The sequence below is a fragment of the Pavona decussata genome, unplaced genomic scaffold (assembly GCF_977016875.1).
Source record: "Pavona decussata unplaced genomic scaffold, jaPavDecu1.1 SCAFFOLD_210, whole genome shotgun sequence".
In the NCBI taxonomy this organism is placed as follows: domain Eukaryota; kingdom Metazoa; phylum Cnidaria; class Anthozoa; order Scleractinia; family Agariciidae; genus Pavona; species Pavona decussata.
In genome coordinates, this window is record NW_028145615.1 from 863,923 (window position 1) to 887,180 (window position 23,258).

The following is a 23,258-nucleotide window of genomic DNA, read 5'->3' on the forward strand; positions in this document are numbered from 1 at the left end:
CCTTGGTAGGATGCCCTATAAACACCTGGGACTGGTAGCATAAAACGTTTCCAACGGCTGTTGACAATTGTTCTGAGACAAGCTAATGTTTTGCAACTATACTTACAGGTTCCTGTAATCTTAACACGATTAATGCAACCCAGTAGGGTGCCTAAGGGCCTAAGTCGACGCACTATAATCTTCGATTACTACTAGTAGACATATATATACCTGCTGCATACGTGATGACATTTTTGGTTGCGCAGAAAGGTCTCCGGACCAGCTTTTCAATTTGGCTGATGAAATCGAAAATAAATAGATAATTGTACCATGGAATTGGTAACAAAGGAAAAAAACCATAAAATCAACAATTAGAAGGAACAGTTAGAGCTGACAGGAAATCTTTAAAAATGACGTCACAAATGATCGCGCGCTTTAATTTCTTTGTTTGTGAGATAATTACAATAGATGGACTGACGCGGCAACTGATCCGCCGAGGAGAAACAACCATGAAGCCATCTTGATCGAAGAAAACTGAGGAGGAGCCTTTGTAGGGGAGGGCCAGATTTCAGTGCATCCCATGGCGCTTAACATTTGGAAGAACGCTGTGTGTGTGATTGCGATCCTTGTATTGGTTTTACTTGTTCAAACAGTAAACGGTGAGGCTGTTATTATGAACTAAATCACATTCAGTATTTAGACAGAATGTGGAGAGCATCGATCCATGGCCACTCGAAATGTATAAAGTCCGCTCAACTAACACCAATTTTATTTCTGAAAATATGAAAGCTAGGAGATCAGCCCTGCATCTCCAACACTTCAGTAGATTGATATCATCTAAACCAACCAGTATCAAATGTGGCATCTTCCAGGAGGATTCTTTATCACCTCTACGCTTCTGCCTTGCACTCGCTCCGCTCAGCTCGCCTCTCGGTAAAAGCTTTCATGGGTATGAGACCACACAGGGCAGGATGGATGACCTTTAAATATTTGCGAATAATGACAACCAGCAAATAGGTCTCCTCACAATCGTGAAGACTAACAGTGATGACGTTAGAATGGAGTTTGGGGTTTGGCAAAGCAACCTTCATCACAGGTCGGCTTTCCAACACCAGACATATTGAGCTCGACATCATCACAACCACGGTGTTGGAGATCAAACCAAAGGATTTGTTTCCATTCCACCACAGTTTCTTTAGAAATTAGCCCCCTTACAGGTCCTTACACAACAAAGGAAAGCTTAAAGAAACAGAGATCTGAACTACAGTCGAACCTGTATTAAGCGGTCACCCTCGGGGAATGGCTAAGTGACCGCTTAATGCAGGTTGACCGCTTAATGCAGGTTGTAGAGAATACATCACTTACTTGGTTAAGAAAGTTCGGCGATAAAATGATATGACAAAGAAGAGCATGGTATTCAAACAGACTAGTAAAACATTAACGCCGCGACTGTGCAGCTCATTAGAAGCTCAATTGCCTGGCACGCTATTTGTTACCATATTTAGGTGGTTTCCTTTTAAAACAGGTCAAGACAATAGAAACAGCTCGCTGGGACTTAGTATAGGGTGACCGTGATCGCTTAATAGAGGTGACCGTTTAATACAGGTCAGGATTACAGTAAATGAGGGAAGTAATTTTCGGGACTTTGACAACTGACCGCTTAATAGAGGGTGACCGCTTAACACGGTGCCGCTTAATACAGGTTCGACTGCTAAGCTATCTACATGTTAGAGACGTCTAACACTCGAAAGCAAATGATAAATTACATTAATACTTGTAGAAATTTAACTCACATTGAAACTGAAACACGCATGAATAGTTTATATCACATTATGACAAGCCGAATTCCAATGAATTCTTTTTAAAAGGCTCGCAACACATGAACACTCTAGACGTAAAAGTATTTCAGTTGATATCAAAATCCCAGCTTCCTGGTCGCCTACTGAACATTCTTAATTTTTTACAGGCCAAATACGTTGTGACACAGATACAGATTGTGCATTAAACGGTTGGTGCGCCAAGAAGTATAGTGTCTGCTGGTGTTTGGAAGGTTACATTGGTAACGCATGGGGCGGAAAAGAGTGTAAACGTAAGTACAATAACATTTAAATTGCTTTTAGTAGGTATTTCTTTCGAGCTGTTAAAAATGCTGCAAAACGACAAAATAAAACCCAAACGAAATAAATTTGTTGCACTATAACGATGATCACTTTCATCTTTAGGTAAACAATGCCAAACAAATAAAGAATGCAACTCAAATGCCGTCTGCAAGAGGGACACTGGGTACTGTCATTGTAATGGAGGTTACGTTGGTGATGGAGAGAAGTGTGAACGTAAGTGATTTATAACCTGTTATAAGGCCCGGTTAAAGCATTCTGCTGGACTCCGTTACTCGAATAGAACGGCAAGAGTTCGACACTGATCCAGGCTTTATCAACCACGATTGGGTCCCACCCTATTTCCCAGGTAAACAAATGTTAGCAGCAGATGAAACAGTTTTGACCCAAGGTAGACAAGAAATAAATAAGGCCAAGTATTACGGGCAAACGTTTGTTGCAACAATCACAACTTGCAACGCAACATTATTGCAGTTGCTCGACAAGTTGCAAGAAAATATTGCCCGTATCACTTGGCCATTAAAGAAGGAATAAAAAGGTATTAACGAAAATGGAGTCCTTGATAGTCACTGGTCTTCCTCTGTTATAAACTTACTTTACTTCACACATGCAGAGAAAACACTCGATGGTGTTGTTATTTAACTACAACGAAGGCTATTTTCTGATTTGATCGGACGGCATTGCTTGAAACAGGCAATTTCAAATTCTTCTGTTTTATTGTTTCCACGCAGAACTACCGACAAGTTTGAGGAACATTGCTCTAGGCAGGCCTGCCGCTCAAATAACAACATCCAGTAAAAATGTTGCCGGTCTCGCTGTGGACGGAGATAAAGACAATTGTGCAATGACCAGAAAAGGAACCGTGAAACCATGGTGGCGAGTGGATTTAGGGAAGCAAGTTTGGGTGGAGAAAGTTCTTTTATACAGCAAAGAGTATATGCCAGGCGTCGAGATAAGAATAGGTAACTTTTATACTATTTTTGACCTCTTTTAGACAGTGTTGCCCTTGAAATCGTTTCTGCAGCTCTGGTCTCTTGATAAAAGGTCGTCCTAGAAGGTTTGGAGGATTTTCTCTACAAATTTGGAAGACAGCCAAACCTCTTGTACAGTAACACAGGAAAGTCGACTATTAATAATTCATGAAGAGAAGATAAAGGGAATCACTAGCGTGAACGAGGTTTGGAAATAGTTGAAACAGTGTTTCATCCGTGTTTCAAGATTTGAAAGAATTTTTTATCCGATTTCCAAAAATGCACCTTGAAGTTGGTTGAAAACAACGAGGCGCTATATAATGTTTGGAAATCGGATAAAGCACTCTTCCTGGTGCTTGATATATTAAATATATTGGACAAAAAGTTCGAGGGAAAAAGCACTGTTTACCACGACATAAACATCTAAAAGAAAACCACATTCTATACAACATCTTATTCATCTGAATGGTTACACCTCAAAATTTTGATCATGGAACCAACGTTAAAACCATCTCGTACAGCTAAAAGGCATTACAGGAAAGCATAATTAAGTCCTTCATTCGAGGGAGAATTGTTTGGTCTACAGATGCCCGAGTTACAGAGTTACACACAGTTTACTGAATAAAACAATGAATTTGAGCCTTGCTTCTTCTTGCACAGGAGATAGCAAAGACACCAATCGCGAAACGAATAGAATATGTCGACAAGGACTAGCGGTCCCTAATGAACCATGGCTTTACAGTTGCGCGCAACCAATGCTTGGCCGATATGTCTACATCCACTACATACCGAAAACGAACAGAAAGGAAAACCGCCAATGGACGCTATGTGAAGTAGAGGTTTTTGTCAACAGTAAGTTTACATTTTAGGCCTTATCATAACTGGTTTGAGCCCACAATTCTCATAATCAACACACTAAGGACCACAGTCAGTGTTGACATGACAGACAAAAGCAGAAGTGTACAAAGACAGAAGATGGACTCTAGATTTTACTGCACAGTGGCTCGCCCCGCAACCACAAAAGCAAACAACTTCAACTAATCAACCATTACTTCTCTTAACTACAGTGGAAGCTCTCGTAGGCGGACACCCTCGAGACGCGAAGAAAGGTGTCCGTAACTGGAGCTGGCCGCTTACGAGAACCATTCTCGTAATCGGCCACTAGAGGTGTAAGGGATAGATGGCCGCTTACGGGAGCTTTCCCAAACATTGGGAATGCCAAAAAGTGCAACTGTATTAAATTTTGTTGTTGTTGTTGTTGTTTTATTGCCTAATGCAATGCCGCGATAATGGCGATCATCGTGACAAACAGCGATTTCCTTTCGGGTGTCCGTATACGGGAGCTTAAAAGCAAACGAAAAGTCTAAATCGTAAACCTTGAAAGTGTCCGCGGCTACTTACGAGAATGTCCGCTTACGGGAATGTATAAATACATTTTTGGGGGTTCAAACGGGGTTTTGTGAAGGCGGTCGTAAGTGGAGCTGTCCGTTTACGAGAGCGTCCTTCAGGAGAGCTTCTACTGTATTCATTTTTAGCTCTGGGAAATGATGAATTCCAGTTTATAGTTCTTCTCAAGTTTAGTACAACAGATACAACTGCAATGAAAAAATGTGATTGTATACAAAACGAATTTGGTTATGGGCATTTCACTTTTCTGCTAATGGTGGAAATTACTGATCTCATTTCCCGCAGCTCAACCTACAGAGCATCATTGGAAATACTTATCTCCAACAGGCAATGGTGGTGTAATGCAAAAAGGCCAGTTTGTACGGTCTGACCAAGACTATGTCTATTTGAAGACCTCAAAAACAAGCAACACATATAAAGTTCAGATGAAGGATCTTATAATCGACCGACCGCCAAAGAAAGAAAGTCTGCATCCCAATGATGAAGTTTTAATTCCCGTGGAGTACAAAGTATTAAACCAGCAAAACGTAAGAGCTACATGTGGCACTTGGGAGTCAAAGACGAAACAAACGTTTGCGTATGTTAGTGGTACATTTATCAAGAGTTATAATGGAAAGTTTTTGGTGAAAGCTGCTTACATACGTAAGTAATCATTTCCTGACGTTTGTTTGTTTGCTTACTTTGTATTTGTTAACTCATACTCCAATATTTACAAGCAATTTAAATACCCTGGCGGGGTTTAATTCTTTATAAAGGGAGAGCTTACCGTAGTTATTTTTCTTAACAGCTCACGAAGGAAAGGATAAAAAGAAAAGAGTCGAAGAATTTAGTTGCAGCCTCAACGACCTTCGACTAAGAGGTAAACCAAGACAATATAAGATATCTGTTTAAGTAATTTGTTTAGAAGAAAATCTAGAAATATAGTTACCGTCGGTTGAAACTGCATCTATCTGCGCATGCTCATTAGACTGCCGAGAGGCACTGTTATTTAATCCAGCAAACTCGTGTTTTCCAACTTCAAAATCGGGGCTGGACGGCCACACTTTCACTTGACAAAAGTCTACAAATTAGTGCCAATTATCCTTCAAAATGTTATTGCGGCCGTGTGAAGGGAATCATTTTAACTTTAACCACGAAGTATGAGAACTCCGCGCACTTTTTAAGAGATCACTATTTTCCTTCGTCATAAATTACTCCGTTTTCTTCTTTTCAGTACACGATGTCTGCAAACTGGATACACCTTGCCCTAAATTCTCACGCTGTAATACAAGCTTTATCAGTCCTTCGTTTCCACCAGCTTCTTATAATTGCATGTGTGACCCTGGTTACGAACCCTCGGTAAAACGCCCTGGAAGCTTTATTCTTCCGAACGAGCAATGTGTAAAACAAAAGAAACTTGGTAAGTTAGTGTCACTGCAGAAGACTATAATAACCGAACGGACACAGCACGGATATAAAGTGAACAGTTCTCTTCCACGGTCATGGATAGAATTTAAGCCATACTCTAGTTCAGATTATTACATTTTTTTGATTCACTGAAGCCTGCCGGTCGCATAGCCACATAAGTCCCCGTTGACTTCCAGCTTTGTCCCCAGTTCTCCTTGGCGCGTAATCGAGTGAAAAACCACCCATTTAACTGCTCGGAAAGAAGCCCTAACGCGTTCGGCTGCAAGTCATAGAACGTTTGGTTAACTCAATAAACTCGTCAACACCGAACACAAACACTTGCAGCCAAAGTGAAGTAGTAATTGTCTTACGACTTATGGCTAAGAACCGCAAAAGCATGAATTCTGGAAAAATGTGACCAGTTTTGATATTGCGGAACACTTTTCATTTCTTAGTTCTTATCATTGAATTTTTTTTACCTTATATCTCCACACAGTGTCTAGCGATTTAATTAGTTTTTGTAAAATTTTTGTGGCTGTCAGTGACAAAAGTGAATAGTAACATTCTTTATAAGGTACATTTCAGAGTACACGAGTTGGTGGTATTCATTCAGTTTCCATAGAGTTTTCATGTATAGTAAAAATGTCCATGATCAAAATTTAGTTGATGAAAGGGATGTCACAACTGGAAATTTTATTAGTAAGCGATTTCTGCTACTAGCATTCAGGACGATTCAATAGATTTAATCTGATGCAGCGGCAGATATAGGGCACGAGGGAAATTAAAGTCGAACGGGGGAGGGGGTTATAATCTACATTTTGGGGTTAATGAAACCTATAACAACATGCAGTTCTCTCTGTTTTCATTTGTAATTAGAGCCCTTCATAAGACACAGCAAACAAAACCTTGCGTTGGGCATGAAAACGGAGGCGTCTTCCATCGATAACTACAATGGATGCGAACACAAACACTGTAAAGAAGCTTCCGGTCTTGATCTTCTTCCCGTTGATGGCTTTCTTGATAGCTGTTTTCTCTCTCTGAAAGAATACAGACCTTGGTTTATTGTGCATCTCAACAGATTTCATCCTATAGTTCTGATCCAGGTTGTTACTGGAAATGCAACCCGTGCAAAGGAAAAATTTACTGTCTCCATAGGTAATAATTCGTATTTTCCATTTGTTTGTTCAGTTATGTTTGTCCCGAGATATTTTGTATGAGAGCAAAGGAATTCCCCATCTTAGTCCTAGACGTCCGCTTAAAAAATGAACTCTCTGTGGCAAAGAAGGATAAGAATTATCGTGAATATTTAAGTCTAACTCACAGTTAAGGTTCTCGTCGTCATCATTATCGTCACCATTACCATTTCCCTACCACAACCAGCACCACCATCGTCATCATCGCCATCGTCATCGTCACCGCCATCGTCATCGTCATCGTCATCATCATCATCATCATCATCATCATCATCATCGTCGTCGTCGTCTAGCAATTAAACCTACCGACATTTAAGCAATAAAGGACTTTTTTGTTTTTACATACCCTCATCTAAATACGAGGGAGGTTGGGGGAATTTGAGACAGTTATGCAAACCCGAGTTGTGTTTGGCGTCACGAGTTCACCCTTTCTCGTAAATGGCACGATAAGACACCATGTCACAAGCTATGAATCAGACGATCCTCAGTTCGTAAACGAATTCCTGAACTCTTTCTCGATGTGGATGATTTCAATGGGGAAAAGGATTCCGAGGCCTTCGAACTCTATTCGAAGGCAAGATCTAGAATGAGAGATAGAGGATTCAATTTGAGAAAGTGGATCTCAAATTCACAGAGGCTGATGCAGTGGATTGATAACGAGGAGACCTATCACGGAGGCAGCTACAGTAGCAGAAGAAGATCAAACATATGCGACAACTCATCTTCGAATGAAAGGCAAAACATCTGAAGAGAGAAAGGTTCTTGGTCTGAACTGGGACATAACAAGAGATGCTTTCTTTCTACGTTTTAATTGGCTTGTTAACCTCGCTTACGACTTGCCATGGACCAAACGATCATTTCTTAGAGTCGTCGCTAAACTTTACGATCCTCTCGGTTTCTTATCTCCGCTGTTTATCACAGTCAAGATCCTCTTTCAAGATATGTGTAAATTAAAGACTGACCGGGACGAATCTCTTTGTGGTGAACTGAACTTCAAGTACACAAGTTGGTTGTCAGATCTGATGAAAGTTCAGTTCATTTCGATTGACAACGTTAGAGATCAAATAACCTCTCTGCAAATTCATGGTTTTGGAGACAGTTCAGAAGTCGCCTACGCTGCTACCGTATATTTGAGAATCGAGACGACTAAAGGCATCTCGACCCAGCTTATCATGAGCAAAACTAGAGTCGCACCCCTGACGAAACCAACAATCCCACGACTTGAGATTTTAGATGCGTTGACATTAGCAAGGTTAGTCCAGCGTATCAGAGAGGTGCTAGCGCTTCAACCGATAGTTCAAATTAATTAAGTTTTCTGCTGAACTGACTCCATGACGACACTGCACTGGATAAAGGGAGACGGTAGAGAGTACAAGCGGAGTGTGCAGAACAGAGTCAAAGAAATTCGACAACTGATCCCATCCGAATCGTGGAACCACTGTCCAGGTTTTGAAGATCCAGCTGATTAGCCGTCCCAGGGAATGAGTGCGGAGGCCTTACAAGAGTCTGAAATTTGGTGGCATGGACCCCCTTGGCTGCTCAAAGGAAAGGATAAGTGGCCCAACCCAGCGGTTAACACTGAACTGTTACGTGACTGCTATGATGAGATGCGTCCCAGCGGCAAAATGATTCATTCTACTGGACTAGTTCCCGGGGGGGGGGGGGGGTACTCCCCTACATGGGCTATACGGGGACGTGCCGCTGGATAGGGTATGGTTTTTGGCCCCTCTGTCCTGAACAGGGTATATAATTTCAAACGAGTCTGTCCCGCACCCGTCCTAGACAGGGTATGGTTGCAAGACTATTTGGCAATCCGAAATCAGAGACGTTAGTCTGCATTTATTTTAGTGAACAATGCTTCACGTCAATTATGTTTCCACTTAAGGTTCACCGTTGTTAATGCAAAATTTTGGGATTTTTCGCCATCACTTCTAGGAAGTGTATTATTTTATCTGTTGTGATTGGTATTCGCGTTTCAATGCGTGGAACATCACGTCCGGTAAGTGGCAGTGGGCCTTTAAATGTTATTACTATTACCAATGAACACTTGTGTAACACAAGAGCTAGATGTTGTCCTCTGTCCTAAATAGGGTCTTAAAATTGAGGACATTGTCCTACACAGGGTAGGTACTTAAGGTTATTTTCGTCCTAAACAGGGTCAGGGTTTCAAACCCCCAGCGGCACCCCTATACCCAAACATGGGTCAAGTGCCCCCCCGGGGACTAGTTGTGGAAGTAGAATCCCAAATCTGTTTAGTGTATTGGACCCTAACAAATTTGGCGACTTCAAACACCTAATCAGAGTAACTACCTTTGTACTCCGATTTCTGCGTAACACAAGGTCAAAAGAGACTAAAGAAAAACTAGTCGGACCGCTCAGTATTGAAGAATATGAATCTGTGGAAATCTTGTGGTTGAAGGAAATGCAGAAGGCTGTAGTCAGGTCCCTAAGATTCGAGAGTTTGAAACAACAACTTGGCTTGTACTCAGATAACAATGAATTACTCATACAGGGGAAAATTATAAAACGCAACTACAGTCGAACCTCCCGTAAACGACCACCCATAATGTCAAGGATATGTGGACGCTTACGGGAGGTGGTCGCTTACCAGAGGTCAGACCACAGGTGGTCTAATTTCGGGTTATTTACATATGGTAATTGTGGATACATAACCCTTTTGTCAGTGCTTATCGAAATCCAATCTTTAGACTGCCTGATTTAGGAGCAGAAAGTAAACGGCATTTTGCAATATTACATTTTAAGCGTAAAACATCTCCAACTTTCGCGTTTGTGTGTTTGTGCTTTAAGCATTTTAAATCTAAGCTCAAAATGTATTTGAATATTTGACTCTAAAGATCTCGATTTATGTATCCTTATTTTTGTTTTTCTTTTATTTGAGGGAGTTTTCGCATAGGGCTAACCTCCAAACTTCCTTTTCTAGAAGTACTTTTCTTCTTAGTTTTATCTGTATATATAGTCTGCTTCTGGAATAAATAAAGTATGTATGTATGTATGTATGTATGTATGTATGTATGTATGTATGTATGTATGTATGTATGTATGTATGTATGTATGTATGTATGTATGTATGTATGTATGTATGTATGTATGTATGTACATAATCCAGTTGACGTTCTTTATTGCCACAATTTTTCTGTAATACAAGGTTGAGAGAGTCATCACCGGTCATGCATGTACATACATGTAATTAACAAGATAAGAGAGTTTCTTTCCTACATGGGGTTCAACCTAATTAAAGTTTATTTCAGTGTACACTATAGTGTATGTGTATGTTGTCAATTGTTTCAATGCTAGATTAAGCTACTTCGGGAGACATTTCCGGTAGCTCCGGCTGTGAGATTTTAATACGGCGTCCGCTGTAATGATGTGGCCAGTATGTTACAGCGACACATTTTGCAATTTCCTCCCGTAAGAGATACAGCAGATTGTGTGTCAAGTGGACGCCTACGGGAGGTTAAAAACAATAAAAATTTTTAAACAATCATCTCTAAAAGTGGTCGCTTACGGGAGGTGTTCGCTTACGAGAGGTGGTCGCCTACGAGAGGTTCCATCTATAGTGATTTGACTTGAAAACTTTTGGTATTTTGGAAAAGTGGTCGCTAATGACAGGTGGTCGCTTACGAGAGGTGGTCGCAAAGGGAGGTTCGACTATATACCGTTTGATGCTAAACATCCTATTTTTGGCCAGTTGACCATCATTTGACAGTTCTTATTATCGATGACTGCCATCAGTGAGTGCTACAAAATGGTTTCAAGGAAACCTTAATGGAACCGAGATACACTGTTCGAAAGGTAATGTCGAAATGTGTGAATTGCAAGAAGTCCAAAGGCAAGCATTATGCCGTCCCGCCAACTGCACCATTGCCTCAATTCCGCGTGGAAGAGAACCCTTGCCTTTACAAATACTGGAATTGACTTTGCTGGACCGCTATTTGTGAGGAGTGGCGAAAATAAAGAGCAGAGACCGGTTCCTGAAAGGATAAATAAATTATATCAGGTATAACAGTTATTCCAGGGATAAATCTACTATTTTAGGAATAACTATACCAGGAATAAAAATGGGTTCCCGGAAGCAGTATTTATTATTGGAATAGCTATTCCAGGGATAAGTTTGCTATTCTAGGAATAAATCTTCCAGCAAAGGGGATTCCCACATGACAAACAGGTTTGGCGGGAAATTGAGTGCAACGCGCGCGGACTGCCTGTGGATAAAGTACTGTGAAGGGAGTGAAGGACGACATTTTTCTGTGTCAGTGTAAACATGGATCCGGAAACAGTGCCGAAAAAAAAAAAGGAAACCAAATTTTACTACCAGAGAGTTGACAATAATTTCAGACAACGTGGAGGCAAATAAAGGCATCTTTGTGTGCCGGATCGGTGGAGAAAGATGAAGTCTCTCTCTCTATAACATTGCAGCTTTAATATCAAAACACGAAGGGAAACCTTCTGATGTTTTAATATAGCTTTTCAAATTTTTAAGATTAAGCCCATGTAGAAAGCTAATTCATTTTGTAGAAAACCGTGTCACTAGTAGAACTAGTGAAGATAACTGAACCACACGGATTTATGGGAAGGGACAGACAGATGGAAAGAGGAATGAACATCAGGCTGAAACCACTAATGCCAATGAGAGACTAACCGGATAATCAGACAAATACCCCATTGATACCAGCCAAGATGAACAAACCACACAACCAAAAGCCAACGCAGCCCCATAACCGAAAGATCAGCATAAGAAACCAATTGCACGATTGTAATTAGTTTGAAAATGGGCTATTAGTGTGTACATCTTTATTAAAATTTTTAAGTCCTTTGTCCATATAGATATTGGATATGACCGCATGACCGAAAGAACAGCACCAAATGCCAATTTAACGGTAGTTTTTCTGAATTGAGGGCTTCTTCGTAATGTTTTAATACAGCCATTTAAATTCTATTCTTTATGTCATGTTTATGCCTATGGATAGCAAAAAGAACGGCAAATGAAGGAGCAACTAAACAAACAAGAAACGCAAACGAACGAACAAACGGAGCCCGAGCGAACGAACATCCAAGCGGCCGAACGGATGGCCGAATGACCGAGTTGACGAACTACGGTCCACCGAGCGCTCGCCGGAAAAGGCAAACGAACGAAAAACCAAGGGAACGAACCCGCGAAACGAGATGAACAGTTGAAAGACTGAGTGGACAGCTCTTTTGTTTACAGTCTTGGGTGTTTATATGGATCGATTTTCTGATATTCTAATGCAAACTTAAAAGCGATTATCTTTTCGGAACGAGTGAGAAGCGATGTAGCTTTAGTTCTAATTACTTTTATGTTAAGTAAATATTGAAAATTTCACGCACGTATTTTACACCTTTTGCTGTTCATTTGGAGAAAAAACGCAATCATTTGCGAAAGAATGTAAAGAACACTCATTGATGCTATTGACTGTTTAGCCATGGTTTAAAATTTTATTGAATATATTGTCTACTAAAATGAATGTCCGATCACGCAAAAGAATATTCTTTTGGTGTTATTGAATTTACAATGCGCGCAAATGAAAGTTGCTTTTACGAATTTGAATTTCGCAATACGTTAATGAAAGTCTTGAAACTAAATTGAATGTTTACAATTATGCAGATATCCTTGTGGAAGGTGCATTTCGCGCAATTGAATGCCGATTGATGCAAATGAACGTATTTTCGCATTATTGTCTGACTTTTAGTGCAAATGATTGCGTATTTTCGCTAAATGAAGAGCAAAAGGTGTAGTGAGGCCACCAAAAAGAGAATTAAGAAACAGCATACATTGACAAAAGCAAAACAAAGCTCCGTCTGCTCAGAAGGTCTGTCATTCTGGTCAGGGGCACAGTGAACAGAGCCGGTAGAGAGTTCAACAACATGTCGGCCATCTTGTTTTCGCAAATTTATCCCTGGAATAGCGATTAAATTCCACCTCGCGAGGTGTAATAAATTTATCCCAGATTTATTCCCTAAATAGTGCTATTCCTTCTTCCAGGAACAGAATTTATTCCGGGGATAAAGTTATTCCTGGAATAAGGCACATTTATCTCTGGAATAGAGTTATTACACATTTCAGGAACCGGCTCCAGAGCAATATGCTTGCACTGTTTACCTGTGGAAGCACCAGAGCCGTCCATCTTGAAGTGATACCCAATCTCAGCACTAAAACATTCATTATAAGCTTCAAACGTTTTACTCGTAGGCGCGGTATTCCGAGGTTGGTTGTATCAGACAACGCTAAAACTTTCAAGACCGCCGCAAGAGTATTGTCTTCACTATTTAAGCTTCCAGAGGTACAGCGGTATCTGTTGAATCTTAAGATAAGATGGAGGTTTAATTTGAAAAGAGACCCTTGGTGGGGTGGTTTCTTTGAACGCTTGATTCGTTCTGTGAAACGTTGTCTGAAGAAAATTCTCAAGAATGCCAAGTTGTCGTATGAAGAACTATTGACTGTTGTTACCGAGGTGGAATGCGTGTTGAATTCCCGCCCTCTGACGTACGTGTCTTCAAAAGATATTGAAGAACCACTCACACCATCTCATTTGATGACAGGAAGAAGATTGCTTTCAATTCCGGACGAAATTGCAGTCGAAAAAGAAAAGACAAGTGAGGTTTCACTTCTCACAAGAAGACAGCGTTATTTACTGTTACTGCTGTCCCATTTCTGGAACTGTTGGAAGCGAGAATGCGTGGTAGAGTTGCGAGAACACCACAGGATTAAGAAGGGAACTTTCACCGGTCACTCAATTCAGCTTGGAGACATCGCTACTGTGATGGAAGAAGGAAGGTCTAACCGAGGAACGTGGAAGCTTGGTAAGGTTCAAGACGTTCATCCAGGGAACGATGGTCTTGTACGAGGAGCAACGGTGGAAGTTATCTAGAACAAAGGCAAACGCACCCGTTTTAGGAGACCTTTACAAAAGTTGTATCCTCTTGAAGCTACCTCAACGGAAGTCGCAGATGCAAGTTCACCAACTTGCACCCATCCAGAACAAAGACTCAGAAGGAAGGCAGTTGTTGTTGGTGAAATGAAAAGACGTCAAGTCGATCAGTGTTTTGAACTCGATGATTATGATGAACACTGACCGAGGGGAGAAGATGTTTGAATTCTTTGAGACATTGAGACTATCCCATTGCGGAGAACTTTGCAAAAATTTTGTTTATTCATGTCTTGATTGAAATAGATTTTCCCAATACAAGCTCTGAACAATCATATTTGTTACTAGCCAATGAAAGCATGCATCTGACAATACATGAACCAATCAAAATCATAGTAGTTCGTCAAAGATACTCCGCTACGCGTCGTATTTTCAACTCTCTTTCGGTGTGTGATATGTGATGAAACGCTGTCTCGTGTTTGATATATTACTTGAAATTACTTTGCAAGTCTTGTGAAAGCTTTGAAATGTTTTCAAATTGTGCCGGGACTCTTAAGACGCAGAGAACGTGGCTTCACAATCGTGTTTACATAATCTTATCTAAACACACCTATCGACCAATGAGAGCGCGCATAGTATCTTAAATATTTTACAAAGAATAATGTACAACGATTTTCACCATTAAAATTACTTGATTGTCTGGTCAGATTTCATGACAACTGTACCAGAGGCCTGTCAGAGGTCGGAAATTACGCTATTTAACGATCGCCAGTTTATTCCAATGTCCTTTGTTTATATCGGTTCTATGTCATCGTTTTTTTATAAGCGAATCAAGTTTGGAATGAGGGATGCACTACTGTTCTTACGGATTTACCTAAATGGAGCACCGAGTGTGAAACAAATAAAGGGCCATACGTATGGGGCAATGCCGTGCGGATTCAAACAGATGCTGAAATACTCCATCTCTGTGAAGTTCAAGTTTATGCCGAGACGTATGGTAAGAGACGAAATTGGGTCACGTTTGTTGCGTTCATCCGTTTACTTGCTTTGTTTCTCTCATAAAAAAGATCTTTACAGTGACCCTAAGTGAAAAGTACGGATGAGTCACTACCGTACGAATATTCCGTTCCGTCTGTTTCATATTATCTATCACTAATAAAAACAACCAACAGTGTGCTGTAATCATGATCACATTTCTTTGATGACTTAGAATGTTTGATAATGATGACAGGACGTAAGGAAGTCTTCATTTGGATGGTGACTTACACCTGTAGCACGGTGCAACATGTAACCATAGTTAATAAAAGGCCATGGTTATGAAACAAGACAAACTTCTTTGTTATATGTTTTTGTTAGTTTTTTTGACGTTGACCGTACACAAACTATAGTAGATTTTAAAAGTGTTGGGGCAACTGACCAAGACAAACGTTCCTGTTAAGATATTCAATTGAAGTGTAAACAGTAAAACAAAGGATTGTGCACGGCCGTGACCCTTCCAACATATATTGTGGCACCATATTGTTTTCGTGGCAAGGTTTCATAACCAGTCCCTCAATTGCCTATGATGAAGAACCTTCCTTAACTATACCTATTTTCTATTTTTGTACAGCAAACATTGCCTTGAAACATTTACTGAATGAGACTGAAATTGATAAGAGTCTCCTGACCGATGGAATTGTTACGGGTGGCCAATGTCTTTCAGTAAGGCAGATTAAAAAAACCGTGAAGGTGGAATTTGGTACCAGAGTGCGTGTTGCAGTCGTTTTCTTGATGCTTGAAAAAATGCCCATTAGTCCTGGGACCGGGGTTTTCATCTTAGTTGAGGGTGGTGAGTATGCTATTTATGTCTCAACAGGAAATGATGTGAAACATCGCTATTAAATTACGGGTGATATGCCAGAGCTGATTTTTAATTAAACAATGGAAACATCGTCAATTTCAAAAGCAAGGAGAATTTTTTTGAATTTATAGAGCGTTTGCCCTTTCCACGATCATTAATGCTGCCAGCACGTGAGAAACAACAACAAAACGATAAAGTGTGGGGTAACGGGGAAAGACATCAAGTCAGTATCACCAAGTGTACCTTTATGATAGGTTGGTAAGGGGGTCACAGTACCCTAAGAGAGGTCTTTGCTTCTCATCAGGGCTGGAGGTCACAATCCCCTGGGAGAGGTGCGTAGTCTGGGTTTCAAAATCCACTGGGAGATCTGCGGAGTCTGTCGGTCACAATCCCCTGGGAGAGGTGCGTTGTCTCGGAGTCACAATCCTCTGGGAGAGGTGTGTAGTGTGATGGTCACAATCCTCTGGGAAAGGTGCATAATCTGAGGGTCAAAATCTACTGGGAGATCTGCGAAGTCTGTGGGTCACAATCCTCTGGGAGAGGTGCGTAGTCTGATGGTCACAATCCCCTGGGAGCGGTGCGTAGTCGGGGTCACAATCCTCTGGGAGAGGTGCGTAGTCTGATGGTTACAATCCTCTGGGAAAGGTGCGTAGTCTAGCAGTCACAATCCTCTGGGGGAGGTGCATAATATGGGGGTCAAAATCACTGGGAGATCTGCGAAGTCTGTGGGACGCAATCCTCTGGGAGAGGGGCAAAGTGTGTGGGTCACAATCCCCTGGGAGAGATACATAGTCTAGGTATCACAATCCCCTGGGAGAGCTGCGTAGTCTGATGGTCACCATACCCCGGGAGAGGTGCGTAGTCTTGTGGTCAAAGTCCACTGGGTGTTCTGCGGAGTCTGTGAGTCACAATTCCCTGGGAGAGGTGCGTAGCCTGGAGGTCACAATTCTCTAGGAGAGGTACCTAGTCTGATGGTCACAATACCCTTGGGGAGGTGCATAGTCTGGGGGTTACAATCCCCTGGGAGAGGTGCGTAGTCTGAGAAACACACTCCTCTGGGAGAGCGGCGTAGTCTGATGGTCAAAATACCCTGGGAGAGGTGCGTAGTCTTGGGGGTCAAAGTCCACTGGGAGTTCTGCGGACTCTGTGGGTCATAATTCAATGGGAGAGATGCGTAGCCTGGGGGTCACAATTCTCTAGAAGAGGTGCTTAGTCTGATGGTCACAATCCTCTGGGAGTGGTGAGTAGTGTGGAGGTCACAATTTCCTGGGAGAGGTGCGTAGTCTGGGGGTCACAATCCCCTGGGAGAGATGCGTAGTCTGAGAAACACAACCCCCTGGGCAAGGAGCAAAGTCTGGGTGTCACAATCCTCTGTGAGAGGTTCGTATTTTGGGGGGACACAATCCCCTGGGAGTGGTGAGTAATCTGAGGAACACAATCCCCTGGAAAGGTGCGTAGGCTGGGTGTCATTAACTCCTGGGAAAGGTGCGTAGTTTGGGGTTCATAATCCCCCGGTAGAGGTGCGTGGGCATTTGGTCACAATTCCCTTGGAGAGGTGCGCAGTCCCGGGATCCCAATCGTCTGTGTGAGGTGCGTAATATGGGGGTCAAAATTCCCTGGGAGGGGTGTATAGTCTGGGGGTCACAATCTTCTTGAAGAGGTGCGTTGTTGGGGGATCACAATCCCCTGGGAGAGGTGCGTAGTCTGGGGGTCACTATTCTTTTGGAGAAGTGCGTAGTCTGGGTGTCATAGTCCTCTGTTAGAGGTTCGTAGTCTGGGGGTCAATCCTGTGGGAGAGGTGCGTAGTGTGGGGGTCTGATCCTCTGGGAGAGGTGCGTAATCTTGGGGTCACAACCCCCTGGGAGAGTTTTGAAGAATGGTTGTCACAATCTTCCGGTAGAGATGCGTAATTTGGGGATCACAATCCCCTGGGAGAGGTGCTTAGTCTGAGTGTAACAATCTCCTGGGGAAGGTGCGTAGTCTGGGTGTCACAACTCTCCTGGAGAGGTGCGTAGTCTGGGTGCCACAATTTTCTGGGAGAGGTTCGTAGTGTGGGGGTCACAATCCCCTCGGAAGAGAGCTTAGTCTGGGTGTCACAATCCTCTCTGTTAGGAGCGTTGTCTGGAGATTTCAATCCTCTGGGAGAGGTAGTTATCGCGGTGACTAAATCATTCTGTGGGTCTATAGGGTCAAGAATGATTTTAATGGGATTATTTCATCCCAGCCCAAAGTTTATTTCTGTTTTTCAATTCAAACAGAATTTCATAGGGAACAAATCTAAACCTAAGATTATTTCCTTACAGCTCAACAGCCAAACATCAGACCGTCATGTCAAAGGTCGCTTTACTTTTTGATAACACTCCTTGAAAAAAAAAACATGATATTGTGTGAGAACAGCAAAAGAAGGTTAGAAAACATCGCTAATTCAAAACTAGTTTTCTCACCAGCATATGAGCTAGGTTATTCTAATTTGTTTTACAAGGCAATGATTAAATTTCCAAGGGAAAATATCAATATCAATGCCTCTACTTAATCATTATTAAATTGAGGCACTGATATGTAAATTGAAGTTTTCCACGTCTGATTTAAGTGATCCTTTTCGGCGGATTGTATTGAATTTCAGGTATAAGCGGAGAAGTATGTACGTTGGATAGAAATTTGATAACCGCCGCTAACTATTTGAACTGCAACCAAACGCGTTCGGTTAGTTATGTGGAATTGCGCGTATGGGGGAAGAAACCAACTTTCATATGTGAAGTGGAGATCTTCCAAACAAAGACAAGTAAGTGAACGCCATTTTCATTACCGTATTATACGTTTTAAGGCCTTGAGCATATTTTGTCTCGGTTTCTTTGAGTTTCTCTGAGTGAAGCCTAGCAAAAATTGATCTCATTTATCTTGCCTATCCGTATTGCAACGACACTGATGATGGCTCGTTTGAACACATTCTTTCTTATGTGTTTTCCCCCTGTTAACAAGCTAACAAGATCGAAGACGGCATCACAGCCTGTGCGTTGAACGGTTCAAAATCTACTTAATTTGTTTTCGTTCATCATCCTAGGAAAGATAAATGTACGCAGCGCAGCCATATTCAAATGGCTATTTTTTAAAGAATTTTCAAAAATTCCCGAGTCATTAGTATTTTTATACTTTTATTGAAGACCGTAGATCAACGCAGTTAACTGAAATGAGTTTATAAACAAATACTCACAAACTGTACGTGGGGCCTAGGATTAACCCAGCGCCGTTTAAGAAGCAAGTGAACGAAGATTCCCTGTATACGGGTTTATCTGGTGTTCTTCGACTTTAAAGAATTGCATAATTGTATGTTAGCTATAAACCACACGCCACATGAGTGCAAGCGTTGGTATTAAAATGTTCATGTCAACCTCTTGACTAACATTTCCTTAGTAATTCTCTATACTTGTACAATAAATGCCAGGGGTGCTTTCCATTCAGCTAAACACTTCAACCGGTTGAAATGCGAATGAAATGTGCAAATCAAATATAGAACACCTCCGGGGGTACACAACATCTTGCATTCCAACTGATCGGAACGGAAATTACCTTTCTTTTTCCACAAAAAATCCATTTCCGCTTTCTGGTTTTCTTGCGCCATTTGCACCATTACATACGTTTTTTGCTCAACCAATTAGATTGCAAGTTTAATGAATGATAATAAATGCTTTTCAATGTTACACGAAACGTTTTCCGAATTTTCAACCGAAAACGTTTGCTAAATGGAAAGCACCCCTGGTCTACATAAACGCCCAGTCAAGTATTGTATTGCATCTATGTAGTGCTGTCCTGTTTCCTTGAATGTAGTTTCAACGGCTTCTCCTTCTCTGTTAATGCCTCTTTTCATAATAACATTGCCATGATTTCATCAATCCATCCATTATATTACAATATCTCTTACTTTATTTTTCATCCATCAATAAGTCAATCTAGCTGCAAGGCGACCTACGTCGCACCCCCTTGATAGAGGCTACGAACGCAAAACGAAACCTGACGTGGGCTGTGATCAAAAGATAGGTGAGTGTGGCTTTAATAAATATAGGTTGTCAATAGGGCATTACACGCTACATCACAAAACAGCGCTTCGGACAAGCCGTTGACTAGTTCTATAGAAATCAATTGCTGTTACAACCTTTTTTTCTTGTAATATTATTTCTTTGCAGACAAATCCTTTCATACGAGGGCAGACAATGGACCATGGTGGTCTGTAGACTTGTTAACAACATCGGAAATCCATTTGATACGCATCATAACCGATATCGGCTACAAACAGAAGGACCTCATGGGCTTACAGATTATTTTAGGTAATGAAGTCACCGTTTGAATTCAGTTGCCGTGAAATACAACGTACCATATCTATGGCATGAAATAGAGATGCCTTAATCAGTAAGTTGTAAGGTGTAAGGAGAAAAGGAGTTTCCAAATATCCTTAAGTGTTGTCGATATTCCATTGCTCTGTAGACGAGTATGGACTCAGTTCTAAGAATTTTGTTACGCAGTATAGCTTTAAGTTCCTTGCTTTGGTCGCTAAAACATTGGGGGAGGCTAAGGAACCTGTCAAGAGTTTGTGGTTTAAATTAAGCATTGAATTTTTCAGGCTTTTTAATATATATTTCATTTTTTATTTATTTCCATTTCTCTTAGACTCCTCGAAGTTAATTTGGAATGGTAAACCACCCAAGGGAAAACTTGTGTTTACCCTCACTCATCCTACTAAAGATGGAGTTCAAACCATCACCCTCCCCAAGAAAACTACAGGACGAACTGTCAGCCTTTTGCTTCCAGGAAAAAAGGAAATGAGTTTCCGTGAGGTGGAGGTTTACAATGGACCTCTGCTAGGTAAACATTACAACGGACAAAAAAGAGAAAAGGATAATCCTTGGTAACCAGGGAGTGGGGATCGACTGCACTTTGTTCCGATAGATAAAAGGCCTTTCCCTCGATTTGACATACCGGTGCATATATCGGCTGAAGTTCTAGTAAAACTTTTATACTCAAACCAAGTGGCACAGAAACTTTGCCTGCCATTTTCCATACTTAACAGTGTAGCGCACGTTGAGTACTTTGAAAGTTCACGGTACGTAATCTAGGAAGGAACTAACAAGTGCTTTATTCCGCCTCGGATAACCTTTCGGTTTTTGGATTGGCCAGCTAAAATAGAAAACCATCTGAATGTTTCTTAATGAATGTAACTGAAAAAGGTGGTCAAAACTTATGTAAAACTTCGTCAAGTGTCACAGCGGATTACCTCCATATGGACTAGACAACAAAATAACCGGAGCAACAACAACAACAACAACAACAACAACACTAACTAACTAACTAACTAACTAACTAACTAACTAACTAACTAACTAACTAACTAACTAACTAACTAACTAACTAGCTAAAAAAGGTCAAACATACAGAATTCTCCCATATTTCCCTCAATTAACTGATGATGAAGGGGCTGAACCGCTCAAGGAGTCAGCAAAGGGAACTCAAATGCAAATTAATCCAGGGCAGTAGTAATCGGAACAATGCAGACTCAGAGATAAATGTTTTGGATCACTGTATGAGCCTAGCTTTCGGTCGATAGATTAGTCATGTTAAATGTGATATGTGTTTATTATTGCATAACAAACAAGGATTGACAATTTTAATGGGTTTCGAATCAGCTAACAGACCTTGAGAGGCTAATAGAACCACTTGTTCTTCACATCATGGGACATAGAGGTGAAGTAAATATTTACACGCGAATGGAAAATTTTATTTCAATCTGCAGATGTCGATGAGTGTTTAGTGCAAGGTGTTTGTCCTCCCAATTTTAAGTGCAAGAATACGCCACAACTGTATTCATGTGAATGTCCTACAAACGGGTTCAGTTACAAAGAAGAAGGAAACGGAACAATTAAGAAATGTCTTGGTAAGCTTCGACGTCTATTTTAAGTACAAATAACCTAATTGAAAAATGCCGATGGATATTTCTAGCGCCAATTTAGGCCAAAATCAGTAATTACCAAAAAATATCTTCGTCTTAATGTTGGGGTGGTCATAACTCGTTTTAGGTTTGTGTTGGTCTTATTTTTTAAACAGTTTGTCGAGACACGGCATTCATTGAAAACAGGTCATGACTCAAGTTCTTATATATTTATTGATTTTGATATTGATATTTATCTTGTATTTCTATAGTACATAAAATAAATAAATAAATAAATAAATAAATAAATAAATAATGAATGAATGAATGAATGAATGAATGAATGAATGAATGAATGAATGACCTGCGCCTCAATATGGGTAAATGAAATGAGGCCATAGAGTGAACATAGGCAATGTTTTCAAATGAAAGCTGTTGAGTAGCAATTTCCTTATATCTACTGCTTATTTTACTGCAAAAGGTGGTTCTTGCTGAGAGGGGGAAACGGGGAGGGGGGGGGGGGGGAGAAAAGGGGGAAACGCCGGGTATGGAGCTTGTTATCCTGATTAAAGATTCAACATTTTACCTCTTGGTTTATTTGGTAGTATCTACTGAAATCCATAGATAAAGATGAATGCACAGAAAAAGGTTCCTGTCCGGCTGTGGATCATTCTTACTGTCAAAACACCGTAGGGTCCTATCAGTGTTTATGCAGAGAGGGATACGAAGCCGTTTATGATTCCAACAAGCGGCTGGAGAAATGCAAAGGTAACGGAAAACTCATGGAGAGACCAAATGCATTTCGAACAAATGTGTTTTCTTACTACTGCGGGGAAGGTTTATTTTTAGATTGCTATTTTACGTAGTAATTTAAATGTGTTTGCTGCTGTCACGAATAATGTGATTTACGGTTTTCGACGCCATTTTGACGGGTAGGCAAACACGTCTGAAATAACAGTGTTTGTATGGGAATCCGATGTCAAATAATTTTCATAAAACATCGCTTCTGAAAAATTCATGAATTGGAAACTTTTGGAACTAGGGAAAGGGTGTTAAGAAAAAAATTGGAGGGATCTAGCTGTGCCTTAAAGCGTCCAGTCGTGTTTTGAACTTTCCATACATTTCCCTGTATTTTTTTTCCCGCGAACTATTTTTAGTAGCAGTTCACGGCCGGTTCGCTATACAGACAAATGTATGAAAAGTTCAAAACACGACTGGACGCTTTCTAGCACACTGCTAAATCCCTCAATTTTTTTTTACTTAAAATCGTTTTCCTTGCGCCAAAAGTTTCCAATTCATGAATTTTTCAGGTGCAATGTTTTTTGAAAATTATTTGACATCGGATTTCCATACAAACACTGTTATTTCAGACGTGTTTGCCTACTCGTCAAAATGGCGTCGAAAACCGTGATAAGGCCTATTGTTAAATATACGAACCAAAGAAAAGGAAGATTGAAGCATAATGGTGGGCTTAGGTAATTTCTTTACAAGTTTAAAATACAACCTTTCAGTATCATTTTTCGTTGGCTGAATAGGACATTTT

At 40.8% G+C, this 23,258-nt stretch overlaps 1 protein-coding gene across 2 annotated transcripts in view; it reads left to right on the top strand.

Moving 5' to 3' along the window:
• Nucleotides 1-321: 321 nt before the first annotated feature.
• Nucleotides 322-23,258, top strand: part of LOC146460614 (uncharacterized) — a 61,872-nt gene continuing 38,935 nt past the window's right edge. Inside the window, exons 1-17 of one of the 2 annotated variants that reach the window (XM_085088058.1) lie at nt 322-638; nt 1,946-2,068; nt 2,202-2,312; nt 2,828-3,058; nt 3,728-3,919; nt 4,760-5,116; nt 5,262-5,333; nt 5,688-5,873; nt 6,737-7,015; nt 14,785-14,955; nt 15,568-15,786; nt 18,422-18,580; nt 19,741-19,833; nt 19,980-20,120; nt 20,461-20,655; nt 21,581-21,721; nt 22,340-22,483. In XM_085088058.1, the coding sequence (XP_084944184.1) occupies nt 560-638; nt 1,946-2,068; nt 2,202-2,312; nt 2,828-3,058; nt 3,728-3,919; nt 4,760-5,116; nt 5,262-5,333; nt 5,688-5,873; nt 6,737-7,015; nt 14,785-14,955; nt 15,568-15,786; nt 18,422-18,580; nt 19,741-19,833; nt 19,980-20,120; nt 20,461-20,655; nt 21,581-21,721; nt 22,340-22,483 (2,893 nt within the window). In that variant the 5' untranslated portion in view covers nt 322-559. The remainder of the gene's footprint in view (nt 639-1,945; nt 2,069-2,201; nt 2,313-2,827; nt 3,059-3,727; nt 3,920-4,759; nt 5,117-5,261; nt 5,334-5,687; nt 5,874-6,736; nt 7,016-14,784; nt 14,956-15,567; nt 15,787-18,421; nt 18,581-19,740; nt 19,834-19,979; nt 20,121-20,460; nt 20,656-21,580; nt 21,722-22,339; nt 22,484-23,258) is intronic. The other variant, XM_085088057.1, reaches the window with a different exon arrangement.